At 39.8% G+C, this 17,468-nt stretch overlaps 1 protein-coding gene across 1 annotated transcript in view; it reads left to right on the forward strand.

Annotated features, from left to right (window-relative positions):
* The window catches only part of LOC139121921 (sperm receptor for egg jelly-like), an 80,775-nt gene that overhangs the window by 43,484 nt on the left and 19,823 nt on the right, over nucleotides 1-17,468 (forward strand). Inside the window, exons 10-12 of the mRNA XM_070687243.1 lie at nucleotides 8,222-8,371; nucleotides 9,046-9,238; nucleotides 16,467-16,714. Coding sequence (XP_070543344.1) covers nucleotides 8,222-8,371; nucleotides 9,046-9,238; nucleotides 16,467-16,714 — 591 coding nt within the window. The remainder of the gene's footprint in view (nucleotides 1-8,221; nucleotides 8,372-9,045; nucleotides 9,239-16,466; nucleotides 16,715-17,468) is intronic.

The following is a 17,468-nucleotide window of genomic DNA, read 5'->3' on the forward strand; positions in this document are numbered from 1 at the left end:
AGTCTTCTGAGCCATTCTTTTGAAATAAGAGTTCATTGCTCAGCATTTGCATGGCAGTGTTCAATTTCATGGCAGTGTCTTTGTATCACAGAGTTCATCTCATTTGTAAACAATACTATGAGAAGTCTATTCAGTGAGTTCCATTGTACAAAAATGCAATGTCTACAAATGTTTTAGAAATTCTTTTGCAAGTAATTTCATAATGTTCTGTTGCAAATCCAAATTTGATAGTGAATTTGGTATTTTTGGCAGTGCATAGCTACAAACAATTAAACAGTGTCCGAATAATTGCATGAGTTCAAGCCAAATAGTGTAATTGGACTAAGAGTTCAATAGGGTCAATCAAGGTCATCAATTGTTTATAAACAGTTCAGGTCACCACAGTTCATTCCAGGTCAGATTCAGTCTAATGCAGTGTCCTCAGCAATGGATTGGTGCATTGTTTGGTGTCAGATATATACCATGTGGATACACTAGTGGTTGTGGTTGCATCATTGGCATCATCCACGGATATAGTGTAGGCTGCGCTGGCATATATGGTGGGTACCACATCGGCGTTGGCTGTCGTGGCGATGCTGCTGGTGGTGTAACCATGGCAACGTTGACATGTGGGTCGATGCGGTGATATTCAGGCTGTCCCATCGATGTATAAGTTAACATAGATGGTGGTCTGGTTTCTCTGGCTGGATATCGTCTGGTTGATGTGTCTGTATCTGGCACATTAACAGTTGACTCACCTTGTGAGCATTCAGGTACATTTGATGGTTGTACTTGGTGCTCAGTTTGGTGATCTGCTGCTGTGGTGCTGTCCCTCTGTGGCATTGCTGGCTCTTCAAGGGGCTGCACTACAGGTAATGATCTGGCTGGCTGGAAACTAGGAATTTCTGGATTTAAGTCATGATGTGTGACATCTCCAGGTTGATCCACTTGTGTTTCCGTCTGGGTTTGGTCTGTCTGCTCATCAACTGCTGCAGTGTTGCTAGGCCGTGTGATGTAGTAATGATAATTTTCATCTTCATCACTGGTGTTGCTGCTGTCACTTTCACTGACTTCTTCAGTTGGCTGGCTGTCTGGTCTCTGTCTCCGACTTCGTCTTCTCACCTGGCGGGTTGGTGTAGGTGCTGTTGGAGATTCTATTTCCACAGGTAGTCCATCACAGGGCAGGAGCAGATTGCGATATAGCACTCTGATTCTTCCTTGGCCAGTTTCTGGTCTAACCTCATAAACAGGACTGTCTGTACCTTTTCTTTCTGTCACGACATGGATTTTGTCTTCCCAGTATGATCGGAGTTTGCCTGGTCCGCCTCTTTCAGTCAGATTTCGTACCAGCACTCTGTCGCCTGGTTGGAGTTCAGTACTTTGAGCTTTTTGGTCGTAGTACTTCTTTCCACGCGCTGCTGTCTTGTTGGAATTCTGGGATGCTAATTTATATGCTTCTTGCATTCCATTTTCCACTTTTCTACATCCTGTAGATAGTCGCCTTGATGCTTGTCTTCTTTGATATCAAACAGGATATCGATTGGTAACCGTGGAGATCTTCCAAACAGTAAGTAGAATGGAGAATATCCGGTTGCTTCATTTCTTGTACAGTTGTATGCATGGACCACTTTGTTGAGTGAATCTTTCCAGTTGGACTTTTGCTTTTCTGGAAGGGTTTTCAACATCGACAGAAGTGTCCGGTTAAGGCGTTCCACCTGTCCGTTCCCCATCGCGTGATAAGGCGATGTTCGAGACGCTTTCACACCACTAAGCTTTTGGAGTTGTGCGAAAAGCTTATTCTCAAATTCAGTACCTGGTCATGGTGGAGTCTGGCCGGAAATCCAAAACGTGGAATAAAATCGTTGAAGATCTTTTCCGCTGCTGCTGTACCTGATTTGTTGGTGGTTGGGTACGCTTGGGCAAATCTAGTAAAGTGGTCGACCAATACCAGAATATACTCATAGCCTCCCTTACTCTTCTCCAAGTGCAGATAGTCGATGGATACTATCTCAAATGGCAATGTGGTGACGATGTTTGTCAGTGGTGCTCTCGCCATCACATTTGGTTTCTTCTGCTTGATACAGCTGCAGTGTTTTGTAATGTACTGTTCTATGTCTTTCTGCATCTGAGGCCAGTAGAATCTGTCCCGTGCCAGAGTTACTACCCGTTCCACACCAAGATGTCCCATATCTTCATGGAGCTCTTTATAGACTAGTGGTCTGTATTGCTGGGGCAGAATAAGTTGTAATCTGGTTGCAGTCTTTCGATGCAGAATTCCGTCTTTATCGATGATTAAGGTATTCCACTCTCTCATCAGTGCTGTTGTCTGTTGCGGTTCACCTCTGTGCTCTCTTCGACTTGGTCGATGGCCACTTAGCTTGTATTCGATTAGTCGATTGATTGCAGTGTCTTTCTGTTGTGCATCTTTAATTTCTGCCTTCGTCAAAGGTTTGACAGTAGGCTTAGTCTTCATGATGTTCTCCTCTAATGTCACTGGATTATTTGTCACTGATGTCAGCCATGTTGCATCGCCGGTGTCGATAGCTTTGGTTGACTGGACCGTTGCTTCCAAGACATCACAGGAGTGTTCTTCCGTACATTGATTCATGAGTTCATCAATATTCATAGGCATCCTTGATAACACATCAGCATCAATATTCACTTTCCCTGGGCGATATTTGATGTTGAAGTTATAGTCTGCCAGTTCTGCAACCCATCTGTGTCCGGTGGCATTCAGCTTCGCCGTTGTAAGGACATAAGTCAGTGGATTGTTGTCTGTGTATACAGTGAAGGATTGTGCATAGTACAAGTAATCACGGAATCGCTCTGTTATTGCCCATTTCAGTGCCAGAAACTCGAGTTTTCCAGAGTGAAGGTGGTACTTCTTCTCTGCCGTGTCAGTGTTCTGGATCCGTAACCGATAAGAACCATCTTGCCATTTTTCCGTTGATAAAGTACTGCGCCAAGTCCCTCATTTGAAGCGTCGGTGTGAAGTACATACGGCTGCTCATAGTCTGGGTAGGCCATCACAGGTGCGTCTACTAAACAGGTGATCAGGCTGTCCAATATTTGCATGTGTTGATCTGTCCACACTATGGGTTGAGCGGAATGCACTTGACCCTTTGCTGTTTTCTTTACCTTAGATTTCTTCTTGCTGTTGGTGTTGTCATTTTCTCCTTCATTTGGTGAAACTGACAGTAAGTCATACAGTGGTTTGGCTATTCTGGAAAAGTCTTTGATGTATTGTCGGTAATACCCGATGAATCCTAGCAGTTTACGCAATTCACCTACCGTTGAGGGTTTTCTTTCCTTCAAGGCTAGTACAGCTGCTGTATCTGCCGGATCTGGTCTGTATCCGTCTGCTGATATTATCTTCCCCAGATAGCGCACTTGTCTCTTGAATAGGTCACATTTCTTTGCCTTGAGTTTTATGCCATGTTCTTGCAATCGCTGTAGGACTTTTCTGATATTCTGTATGTGTTCATCAAATGTTCTGCTATAGACTAAGATGTCGTCTAAATATGGAATACAGATGACGTAACTTAGTCCATCCAAACATTCTTCCATATGTCTTTGGAAAGCTGGTGGTGCATTTGTTAGTCCAAAGGGAATACGTACCCATTCGTAGAGTCCCCAAGGTGTCACAAATGCTGTAAGCGGTCGACTTTCATCGTCCATGAAGCCCTGGTGGTATGCTTTCCTTGGTCAAGGACAGAAAACCATGAATTCCCTCCAAGTCCATCTAAGATGTCCTGAATGCGTGGAATTGGTTGTCGGTCCGGCTGTGTCTTTTTGTTGAGTTCGCGAAAGTCTATACATAGACGTAAACTCCCATCCTTCTTACGAACACAACCACAGGCGATGAATATGAAGACTTTGATTTGGTTACCCACCCTTGATCGATGAGGTCTTCTAGATATTCTTTCACTTCCTGGTATAGTGGACGAGGTATAGAGCGATAAGTCCGCTGCACTGGCTCCTTATCAGTCAAATTGATATGCAATTTCAAATTCTCTATACACCCAATGTCCTTGTCATCCCTGGCAAAAGCTCCAGCTTCTTCTTTCAACATCTGTCTTGCTGCCTTTTGCTGTGCTTCTGTCAGGTGACTTAGATCAACAGGTGGTTCCCATGTGTCCTCAGTACTCTGGTCTGTCTGTTTGCTTTCTGTTGCCCTGGTAACCACTTCCGGTTGTATCTGTTTGACATCTGCTTTCTCCGTAACTTCACGGACTTCAAGCGGTATCACTGACTTGATAAGCTGGAGTGATCCCAGTGCTGTACGGCTTCTGAGAATTATGTCATGCTTTGTTGTGTTCTGCACTGGTACACTGAATCGGTGTAGTGATCCAGGCTGTAACTTTGTTAAATGTTCAGGCACTTGCACTCCATCAGGCCAGGGAGATTTGACGTCAGGTTCAAATATCACTGGTCTTGGCTCGATGATGGGTCCAGTACGTGCTTGACATTTCACATGACAAGTCTGTCCGGCTGGAATCTTTACTCCTTTTCTTCCCACAGTAACAGTGTAGTGATGCTCAAACTCAGTGTTGTCCTGAATTAGGTTGATCACTGCTTTCAAGTCTTTCTGTGGAACTGTCGGAAATGCGGCAGAAATTGCCTTCACTTCTCTTTGTGAATCTTGGCTGTAGTCCCTACATATTTCTTCTATCACATTATAGCCAATGATCGGGTAGTCGGGGTCATCTGATGTACTTTTGCTTAACAAGATAGGTACTTTCAATCGCTCACCAGATGTCTCCTCTGTGTCAAGTTCAAAGTCCACTTCCACCCAACCACTGTAAGGAATGTCTGTTCCGTTTACTGCTTTAATGTTCAATTTTGTACCCACTCCCAGAAGAGCTTCTATCGGTTTTAGTGGCACATTGTTCAGGTAAGTCTGTTTCCATGACTGTGAGATAACACATACCTGTGATCCGGTATCCCACAATGCTTGTACTTTCTTCCCCTGGATGCGACACCATACCATACACTTCTTTCCCACCAATTTGGTCAGTCTGTCATGTCGTACTGGTGCAAGATGGCATGGAAATGACATCTTCGGTACTTCTGTTGAACTGCATCTGATACTTTCTTGGGCTTCCACTTGCTGTATAACTTTACAAACAACACGGTGGTGTTCCCAATGTGCTTCCTGACAGTCTTTTGAACAATACGTACCGGCATGACATGCTGAACACTGGTAGAATGTCTCTACATCTTTCTTATGGCAGTGGTTACAACTTCGGGACCCTTCAGGCTGATTGGTTACTCCTAGTCCCGTGGGGGTAACCTGCTGTCGTTTCCCGAATTTCTGTGTCTTGTCCTCCTCCTTGGACAGTCTGATTTGACGTGGGTTGTATCTCTGCAGATAAAACAGTGATTACAGTCCCGTCTTCCCTCTTTCACACAATCCGCACAACCATAGGGACGAGTAGTTGTGTTTGATGTAGTATTCGCTCCACCACCATCTTGCTTTCCCTGCAAGGATTTCACCATAGCAACTAATTCATCATAACTTGGCCTGTTTTCTTTCTTCTTACCTTGCTTAGCTGGGTTATCTGCAGGTGCTTTGGAGCTCTTCTTCTTTCCTTTCCTCTCTACATGCACATCTGCAGCACTGGCTGTGGCAGTCTCCTCTGCTGCAGTTATCTTTTTCTTCAGCTCACTCTTCTTTTCTTCTTTCTGCGCAAGTAGAGCAACTTTACGGATTTCATATTGGTTCAACTCACCGTTGTCTCCTAGCTTGAGATACGGAGCTACCATCTTCTTTGAGTCTGGGTCTCGAATTCCTGATTCGATTACTTTCAGGAGTGCCTCGTCAACTGTCTTCTTTGGGTACATCCTCAGCTCAGCTTCAGACGTTGCAGTTTCCAGTATAAGATTATGTAATCTTATCACTCTGTACACAAAGTTTGGCAATGTCTCTGATTTTCTCTGCATGGTGGTATCCATTTCTCTGAAAAGATCCCCTGCATCTAATTGCAAGTATTGATCCTTCAAAGAGTTCTTTACGTCTTCAAAAGTCACATTACTGTTACTTCGAAACATCTTCCCAAACTCTACTGTCTTGCGCAAGGCTTGCAATACAGCTCTTACAATTTCCTTATCACTGTACCCCTTACTTCTACCATCATCCATTTGATTAATTATGTCTATAACCATCATTGGATCAGTTTCTTCCGGCTCCCCAAGTTGACCTTCAATTTTAAAGTCTTTGGTATGTACAACAGTGGACACAGATTTGGCGGGCTTTGGCTGATCACGTGACTGCCCAGGGGCCACACCTGAAACTTCGATGTTGCCATTTTGAGGGGCGTTTCCCTGAGAATTTTCTTGCTGGTCGCCATTTTGAGGTGGATTATTTCCCTCACCTGGTTGACGGTTCTTTCCAAGCTCTTTTATGATCTTCTCCCATTCAGTGATGATTGCCAATCCCCCATCTTCTGCACCCTCATTCCAGTCTCCTGGAGTACCAATAAATTTGTGTAGCTCCAGCAGGGCTGCAATTTTCCCATTCTTTGTCTTATCTTCGCCTGGTATTTTCAGTATTCTAAAGACTTCACCTAACTGTTCTATTGTCATCTTCATAGTTGTTGCCATAATACTTTCTTGCAAAGTCTCTATCTGTTTCCAATCTGCCATTTTGATGTTCTTGTCTTTTCAAGGTACAGCAATTAAATCACACTTACAGTTTACTGTGCAGTCCGTCCGTACTGTGTAGCAGGTCTTGCTAATCCTGACCAATTTCCAATTCAATCCCAGCGGTGCCTCCAGAAATTGTTACACGCCTCACACGGGTGTCGATTATATTGGTATGAATTGGGTTTATTGACAGGAGTAGTGAAAACCGTAATACAATAAATCCTCATCAGAGATAGTTACTCTGGTAGTAGAATGTATACACGTCTTGTCTATCTGTGGCAGTGTCAGGTCTGTTTCCTTCAATGTCCTGTACTCGAGTGCAATACTGGCTGTCTATACAATGTCTGTCTTTGGTCTTCTGTTTTGATTAATGATTATCTTAATGACGTCTGTAAACGTTGCGTAACGTCTCCTTGCATGGTTAGTTTTTGTCACTTAAAATGAGACACTTCAAGGGTCAACCTACACAACTACATAAAAGTCAGAAAGTATTCAATAATTCATGTCATACTGTCTTATTTCATGTGTCCAATATTGTCTGATAAATATAAGTACATGTCGCGTAATCAGTAGTCACTTTCAAAGCTTGATTACTAAGTTTGCAATTTTGTCAAAACTTAAAATCTGTACAGGTCATTTGCACAAGTCATTTGCATATAACCAGAGGTCATCTGTAGGTCATGTTAATCTCAAAAATTTTCTAGTCAGTTTACTGGACATCCAACATAGTGTACATTGAACATTGCAAAGGATACTTCTATGATATAATACGGCTAGTTTTCAATCGGATTCGAACCCACAACATACAGCATCATATAATGGTGAAAATTGTTTTGCATTTTGAGATCAGCTAATCACTAATTTATTAGTTGACGATGTTTCCTAATTAGAGTTATATATCTGAATAGACTTGATAGCTGACAAAACTGATACATACATTTAAGATATTATATTAATGAAAGTCGGTTTATTTAATTAAATTAGCATTTCTACCTCAGCCTAAGTCACTAATTTGCACATGTAATGCAACTACCAAATGGGGACAAAAGACTAGAAGGACTTTACCAAACTTTATGAAACTTTCAAGTTTGTACATATATGCCTTAGGTGGCTAACACTGGCCAGGGGGAATGAGACCATAATATGGGGTTATTAATCTTTTTCTGGGCATTTCAAATTCCTATCCTGTCGTATCATTATGACATTGGTCATCTTTAAATTGTTACGCTGGAATTTTGCGAAGATGACATATCATATTAGCTCATCTGTATGTGTAGTGACTTTCTGTAATTACGCCACATATCAATGGTGAATCCACTGAATTTTAACTGGTATGACATTTAATAACCATTATTTACCTCAAATATTATAAAAATGACAATAAACATCGAGGTTGTATTTAACATATAACAATATTTGATTGGAAGAACAACTGTATTTTGTCCATTCTATCTACTCCATGTTTGCATGGCAATCCTTTTGACACAAGGTGTCTTCTTAAGTCTTTCTTTAATATCATATTTTGTTCCAAAGCAAGAAAATTAACTCTTCATTACAGTGCCGGTTTACAGCAAAAACTGAATAATTGCATTTTCAGGGTGGAATTCAACATTACTATTTGATGCATCTGACTCAGAGGACCCTGATTTTGAAGACCCACACTCCAATTTATCTTTCCAATGGTTGTGCAGGCAGCAAAGTGAAGCTTTCCCAGAAGTTGTGTATCCAACAATGATTCCACGCTCAGGTAAGATTAATAGCATTGTAACTTCAAAGTTTCACTCACTCATGTTTTAGCAATTTAAGTTTCACTCACTCATGTTAAACCACTGTCAATAACTAACATCTGTACATAGACTCCGTTATAAAAAGGTACACTATGATCTGGATAATAAACATATGGAAAAGAACTGACTGAAGTTTAAATATGTTGAAACTCTGCTGACTTGAGTTTAACACAGCCAGAGCTATTCATTTAAAAGTAATGTTGGAACTTTTGATACTCATTTTACACTTCAGTTATCCATACTGGATTATGCTAATCGATCCATCACTTTTGTACTGAAATTTTATGTGAATTAATAAGAGTATGGCCCTCCTTTGCAGGATGCCTGAAGCAAACAAAACAAATATGTCACTTCCTGTGTTTGCTAGCAGTCTGTTAGAATTCAGTTTATGAGGAGACTTGCAAATTTTGACTTTCTTTTGTCAGTCAAATCAATAAATACAGATTTGTTGATTGTTACCAAATCAGTATTTTTCCAAAGTTGAATATTTCTAAAAATTAATTCTTAACAGTTCACATGACAGTTGCAGTTTCTCTGCTGAGACGTCATTAGTTAAATTGCAGATAATTGTAATATGCAAATTACAATGTAATTATTATTACTGACCATTTATTGTGTTTCTATCTTTTCATAGGAGGGTGTTTTAATAATGGAATGTACCTTAGTAATTACTACAATAATGTTATGTGGAAGTTGAATACAGCAACCCTTCAATCCAACACAACATATGTCATCCGCCTGTTGTTGTCTCAGCCTGGAAAAGAATCAGCCTTTACAGATCAGACTATCCATATACTTAACAATAATCCTCCAAATGTTCAACTGAGGTAAGTGTTACACATCTCACACAGTTGTTGGACATGAAAGTAATGGAATGAATTTATTTGCCGGGAGGATTCAGAAACGTTTGTTACATTATTACATGCCTTGATCTTAATACTGTGAACGCATGTTTGAATGACAAAAAGTAAAAGGTGCAAAAGACAGAAGTTGGCACTGAGATGTGTGATTTTCCACAGAGTCAAAATCGAAATTCAATAACAAAAATGTTCATGCAAGTCTGTAGGAAAGGAGAGTTTCTCAAATTAGAAGGTGGCCATCAGTTGAAAATGGGTTTGTGTATACTTGTTTTAATGGCTCAATATTGCTAGACCACCTATATCCAAATACTAATTCAGATTGTGTGGCATTGGGAAATGAGGCAGTCTGTATTTGCACCTTCAATGCAAAAGGTCAATGCCCTGCATTCAACAAGTGAGGTTTAAAGCCACTTTGCACAGAAGAGTCCTTGGAAGTGTGACAGTTTAGTCGAGTACTCTTTCTGAACGGAGAAATAGTGGTTCCAATGAAGTAGCATACATACATGTTGACGGATATCAATATATCTGTGAGTGTATATAATGGAGACATTGAATGAACCAGGGATCCTATGGAGAAGAGCTATATAGTCAAATCTGCAACAGAAATATGTCTGACCTCCTGTCTAAGAGGTTTTAATTGATTCTAATTGAAAGGATAAATAGATAGATGGTGGTAAATTCACTACAATGTAAAAATGAAAAATAAACATGCAGAGGGAGACTCCAATGTGGCAGGCATCGTCTGGTAGCCGAGCCTTGTAGATGTCAGATGCAGATTAGAATGTTTTGAAGAATTGTACCACATGACCCTAAGGTGACATCAATATGATGGCTACCCATCTATGGTACACGGGTTGTGGATTTTGCCAAGTAGACTTTAACTATGCATGAACATCTTAAGATGTAAGTAGGTGGTACAGTTGGTAATGAATATTTGATTGGCAGTTGTTTTGAAATTGAAGGAAAAAGGTCTTCGCTTGATATGCTGAACAAAGCTGTAAACTTTCACTAACTCGTTCATTTAAACATATACATCTAAGGGAACTTAGTAGGTGTAAGGGGTGGATCCATTGTTGGAGCATTTTTATCCTAAATATGTCCCATCTGCAAGCAAGACAGAAAGTCTCCTGTAGTGTTTGCTGATTAGTCTTCAAAGTATGTGCATGGCGTATAATGTGATACAGAATGTGAGTTTAAGAACCATTTTAGTTTTGATAGCTCCACTTTCAGTGATGGGCAGCGTCGTCTGTCGTCTGTCAACAACTGACTTCTGCTCTGAAACCACTGGTCTGATTGCTTTAAGGTGGTTGGAAAGGCTATTTTTGCACCAATTCTTTTCTCAGAGTTAATGTCAAGTTTCAAGTGTTAGAATCAAGATATTTAGTTCAAATTTTCAGGATAACTCCCTTAGTTAATATTTTGTCCAAAGAATATAAAAATTGTATATTTGCAGCCATGATTTTGAAATATGACACCAGTAAATATTAAAATTTAATTTTTCATATTTTTTTACATATTTGAATTTAATAATAATTGGATAGTATTAATATTACCAAATTAGTTATCAATATGTTGACACTATTTATTGCAAGATTTGTACGGCAGGATTTGTAAATAAAATTTGTTTTTATGATTTTACATGGGTTTATATATCAAAAAATTATTAAAAATTCTTTCAAATTTCAAAATGTGATTTTTCAAAAAGTACTTCAAATACAGGAAAATTGTGCCGTACAAATCTTATCTGTAACCTTGTTAATAGGCTGTAAAAATTCCATGTCCATATCTCATTTCAAAGTTGGATTAAATTGGTATACAATTATGTAGGAAAACTGTTATTCTCTCAAAAATGTTGAAAACAAGCCATATTTGCACCCCTCGTTTGAAGTCATAGAGCAGTTTTTTTGGTTAATCTCGCTTTTGACACCTCTCTGACACTCAAAGAATCTAAAAATGCATTTACAATAGCAGTCACTCACTCTGAATGCCAGCACCGCCTTGTCAAACTTTCCTGAAAATCAGCAAATAATGACTTTCCCTTTTCAAACATTTTATTAAAAGCTAGGGGACCTCTACCATAGTTAATACACTAAGGACTCCCCAACTTCTTCTTATTTGGTCAGTTTTTCAGAAGTTTTAACAGGCTATAACTCTGCAATGCCTTTGTGCTCAAATGTCTAGTTTTTTTTATTCCACAGAGAATGTTGACTACTTTTATATTTTAATAGTTTTGTTGAAATTTATAACTGACGCTCTAGCCTTTCCAACTACCTTAATTTTGGCAGGCATCAGTGTGCCCTCTGACTCACAAGATTACAAACAACTTATGAGTCAATTTGAAAATTTGCTTATTTTTTTTGAGTCACCACGTATTATTTCCTATTAACTGAAAATTTTCTGGCGTCACAGAGAATATTTATGAGACATGACTCAAAAAAAAGGCTTAGATGGCACACTGGTTGGCAGGATCCTTGGGTGACAGCTTAGTAAGGTTTATTTATGCAAATTGTGGTGAAATTTACATATTTGTATTTAGGTGGCAATTTTTCTACTTCTTGATCAAATAATCTTCTCTAGTTGTTTTGAAATTTGATATGCAGGTCCTCAGCGTAAGTCAGATATATTCAGACTGTGACAAAATCTGCAAATATTGTATTTTTGTGGGGCCATTTGAGTGTTGCCATGTTTGGTTAAAAGGTTTTTGGACATTTTGTCTAATTTCATTTTAATAGAAAAATCCCCCTAAAAATGCTTGGTCAACTGCTCAGATGTCATGATATAAAAATTCCTCACAAACATATCTTATATATGTTTTGTCAAAAACGGTATAGCCTGTATTGGACTCAAGGAAGCTTGTTTATGATCTGCTGTTTATTACTGCTTTGAATATAAATAGAGACCACTGCCTCTTGCTCTGTGGTCCAATGCCACCAGCATGTGTCTGACTTGGTGCTTGGCCTGGCAGCAAAAATGGTCGCTCTCAAGTGTAATCCATAAATTCAGAGCTGGCCACAGAAGCTTTTTGGTCAAAATAAAAGATGCTTCGCAAAACCCTGCTGAGTGAAATAGTTCCCGATTATGTTGCGTAAGAGCTTCTGCGCTACCAAAACGATTGAGAAGCGAAGCGTCAGATCCAAAATTGCTGAAGTGCTTTGCCTTGGAATAGTTAGTAATTCAATACCGAATTTAGATTACGTCCTAGTACCTAGTATCATTATACTCATTTTTTTCTTTGAATTTCTTTTGTATTCCATTTGATTGTGCTAATTTTTGAAGATTGTTCAATGACTCCGGCTCTGTCTACTAGGTTATAAATTTTCCTCGGGATCTGAACTTCAGCTTAATATCTTCAATTCGACTTTGCATGTGGTCAATTAGGACACAAAATTCCTAGTGATATTCACTAAATACCTACGTCTTCAAGCACATATTCGTCTCCCAATCACTTTTTTGAAATTGTTGCCAGTTATTACTGAGCATGCTGAGTGTGCCTCGTACGTCTCTTGGGTTGGATAAAGGTCATGACCTCAGACGCGGTCTATAATAAACTTGTCTCAGCGAAAAAATACTTTACATATGTACCACAGTTTACTTGCATCGAAGCGCGCGCGTACTACCGGGTATTTGCACTGCAGTGCAATACCAAAAACATTATGCCATTCCTTTATGTTAATGAGTATTTACCAATTTTGACCCGGAACTAATTTTGTTGGAGTTTGAGTCTCAGATGGGCAATCAGTCATTGATGCTGCAGATTGAAAAATGTAATAAAACTTTATAAGCATCGAATATTTCATTTTTTTCTGCATTTTGTCATCACAGATAATTGGTAAAGTGTAACATGTATGATAAAACCAAAATATAACTTCGCTGTAGGCTAATGTGGTTAGTTGATTAAAATTAGTTCAGTGTAGAAAAGAAGGTAGAATAAATTCGGATTGGTGAGTAAACTTTCGATAGGATTTTCTGACTCGATGTGCAGCGTTAGATTTCGTTGTCTGCTCGCAAAGTGATTCTTTTTCACCCTGGAGTGCGGCGACAAAACGTTATAGGACGCCACACTGTTTGATTGACAATCTTGTGAGACGAAAGTTGCAATTTGTGAACCACTCACAGACCTTGTTGTTGATGAACTTCCCCCCACGTGGTATAAAGTTGAGACAAAATTCGGAAAGGGCCAATCATGGCACAAGTTTAGAGAAGACAATCAACCCGAGGGATATGGGAGGGCTTTATTTTTAAAATATCATCCAATGGTAGTTTGGACTTATTTTATAGACCTCCTGAAGGAGAGTCATTCATTGATGCCAAGTCACAACTTTGAACAAAGCGAGAGCCCGGGGATGTTTGAGTACGATCACCGGGCCTCGACAATATTTACCCCAGAGACCGGCGTTGGCGTTGATAGATAATACCATGTAAAGTTTTCATACTACTAGCTCGCATTACTTTTTTGCTGATATTTTGTAAATCACACATTTCCAATCGCGTAAATAATAAGCTTATGCTCCATGCACTGAGAATAAACCAAGTGACGGACTATGTCGCATAAGAACATTTTTACGTCCTTTCATGTGATGATCGACCTTCGCCACTCCATCCCGGTGTCAGCCCCGGCCGGACTGGATGTGACAGCAATACTTGAAAAGAAATACACTAAATCCCTACTCATTGTAAAACTTTATCTTTCTGACATTATTATCCAAACATCTTTTCACAAACTCTACTCACTTTGCGCAATATGCACATAAAGATACGTTTTCCCAGGCCAGGAGATACGGCGCGCCTTTCATCGGCTTGTAAAATACATAGGAGTTCGTTGACCTCATTGTATGTCTGGGCGACCGACTGGGCGACGAGCGCGAAATCGAAATATCGTTTAAAAATTGGAAGTTTTGAATAGTTCATGTTGTTTAAAGGTGATAATTTTAAAAGTTCATGGCTCCTATTGATCTAAATCTACGCCTCTTTTACGAGCGTATACCGTTTCGGTCACAGGTTCATGTTTGTTTTCACAGGTGAAACATCGGCGGGGGGGTGTGACTCCGCGGCTTGTCCGGAGTGTTCATTTGATGCCTCTAATTCACATTTAATCAAACCCATTCACAATTTTAAAGACGGGACAAGTAAACAAAGGTATGGCTGGAGTAAATTAACATGTTTCGGGACATTATACGCATAAAGATTCTTGAAATTAGCGGTTTTCGTTTGTGCTGAATTTGTTCCGTTAGAACATAGGGTAAGCGACGGGGGTCACGTATAGCGGTCGGGCGCACTTACAAACAAAAAGCCGGTCGCGAGCCCCCCACCGGAGACGGGATATTATAACTATTAATCGCAAACACGGAGATAATTAAAGCAAACAAATTAAACCAGGTGAATGTCAGAATAATTTGCAAGAAACATACCAAAATGTACCTCATTAAATGCGATTGTGTTTGTTTATATTTGCCTTTATTATAATTTCTCGCGCGGGTGCACCGTCAATTGTTAGGGTAAGCGAGAGTACACGGAATTTTGCGAGAGATTTTGAAAAAATCGCATTTTTATCAAAATTATAAATTTTTATCAACATGTTTCTGTACCACCATGTTCCTGAATGAGAAGAAAACGTGTGGCCACAAAACAGGTTGTCTTTATGATCTGTGCTTGGAGAACGGGGTGAAAAAAAGATCAGGGCGTAAATAGGTCAACCTGAATTCTTTTTACTATATAGCAGTGTTCATTCTAGGACGTAAAAACAAGGGGCCACTTTGGGCCCCTACTCCTGTCCCAAGGGGGCCATTTTATAAAATCGGGGGCCGTCATGATCACACATGTAAAACCCTTGAATTTTCTGCTGAAAATACCATAGTCTATCAAGTCAAGAAAAGGAGAATACTAGAGATTGGGCCACCTGTAACCAACGAAGCCTACAGCAAAGTTGTGCTCCATATACGCAACAGGCCCAACAATGGCAGCAGCAAACTAACCGTTTGGTTTGATTCAATTGTTTACGTAACTTACGTGATGAAATATTGATGTCGGACTTTAACAACTGCACAAATTACTACGGACTGTTATTTTGACTGGAAACGATCATGATCAAAGCTTAGCGCGCCGGTAGGATTTCTCTGAGTGGCCCCCGATTTGCACTGGTCGACAATTATCACACTGATACAACACGAGAGTGTAACCCGTATGACCTACATAAAGTGATCGATACATCAACTTTTAAACATAACTTGTATGTATTAGCAAATTTACGATCATTGGTTCTGATCTGGCTCCTCTGGATAACGAGATATGTCCGACCTAAACTGTGTTGCTCTTCAAAACGATCATATGGCCGGCCAAGCATGAATGCTTTCCTTGCAGTGTTCAACGTTTCACCGGTATGGACGATAGACGTTGCAAACGCTTCAATTTAAGGGACGTACTGCCCGATCATCCTGGGTTCATCAACTATAGTACTGGCGTTAAAAATCTGAGCGGCGACTAGCTTTTCACGATAACGCGGCGGCCGCGGCCGGAGCCGTTGTTTACATTCATCGATCGTACCACATGCGCACGGCTCCAATACACCATTGCCCCTACATCAGTCCTTTTTACCCAGCTTCCTATGCACCACCATATATCCCGTAGTGGGCAAAGGTCGAAGGGTAACTGAATCGTTTAACATGGCACACTATGACTGAGGTAATGACCTTCGGGGAGCTACGTAAATGTATGAACTAAGTGAACTCTGCGTGATCGCGTATCGACCGACCCATTCATAAAATGTTGCGCCCTTGGTGGCGCATCAAAGGTAGAAATGAGGGCCATTCGAGATTTTTTTGCGCAAATTGCGCAATGGCGCGTCCTAGAATTAACTCTGATATAGTAGTAACCAATACTGAATACTTCCCATATGGTTATTGATACAAAAAGGGGAAAGACCTGGTCCTTTCATTGGCCATTTAATTATAAGGCATCCATTGTTCATTAATGACATGGGCCAAGGCTTGACTTAATAATTATATAGATTCTTATATGTTACACTTAGACAATCTGACAAATTAACACCAGTCAGCTACTTTTGTAAACTTGAGAGAGATATCCTTTGAAATCTTTGGAAAATTTACTCATCACTCAGGCTACCATTTTGAAAGTTGAAATTTAAAGTTTTCCTGACACAGAATGCCATTTTGAATGGCACATATTACTGTTACATTAGGTGCTTGAAGAACTGCAATTTGGAGTTGAATCCATCACAAAGGCTGATTTTAAATGGAAAATGCCGTGATTGTGCTCTCAAGTTGAGGCCAAACTACATGTGGTACCTGAAGACAAATAAGGGTAACACAAAACAGAATCTTGATTGGGACAGTGAAACCACTACTGGCAGATTCAAGGCTTATTTGTCAATAAAAGCAGGAGTATTTTCATCCACTGAACCAGAGCATTACTCCATTGGACTAAAAGGTGAGTGACTCAAGTTATTACTGCTGACAGTTGCTTTATTTAATACAAGACTTGCATGAAACACCATAGCAAATAACCAGTCTACAATATTCAATGTAGAAACACTCTCTGAAATTTCAAGATTTGCATAATTTCTATATTTTATGGCTGGCACAAAGATTTCAGCATGGTCATGATGTGAAGTGCCAAAACTTGAAAATTTGCATATTATATCAATTCCTGCCTTCCTGATCTTGTGGCTTCACTCGTGCAAAAAAGTCATGGTAAAGTGTTCTACGAGTGATGGGTATGGAAGTGAAGGACTTCCCAGCGTGTCTCAAAACAACAATAGTGAGGAATGAAATGATTAGGTCTGGAGTCAAGAAATTGCAGATATCAACATTCGAAGATATTCTTATCCATCAATCAAATAGCTCCATTGACACTTTAGACATTTGGCAAAGACATCATGCAAATTTTCACTAGATTGAAGAGCATGTGAAAATAATAACCAATTAAGTGGGAAGACATATGGTTTTCCTGTTATTTTTTATGTTGTTATTTTTAGTTCTAGAGACCAGCTCTGGAACTGTTAGTTTTTGCTCACTTTCCTTCTTTCTTTCTTTCTTTCTTTCTCTATTTCCGGTATTACTACCATAGAACATGATATACAGAAATTTTACCTTCATTACCCAGAATGCATTGCGACACGCTTATGACGTCATCGCTCACTTTGGACGGGTTTTACGGGCATTTCTTGTTTGTTTGTTTATTT

Source organism: Ptychodera flava, chromosome 21, assembly GCF_041260155.1.
Source record: "Ptychodera flava strain L36383 chromosome 21, AS_Pfla_20210202, whole genome shotgun sequence".
Taxonomy (NCBI): Eukaryota; Metazoa; Hemichordata; class Enteropneusta; family Ptychoderidae; genus Ptychodera; species Ptychodera flava.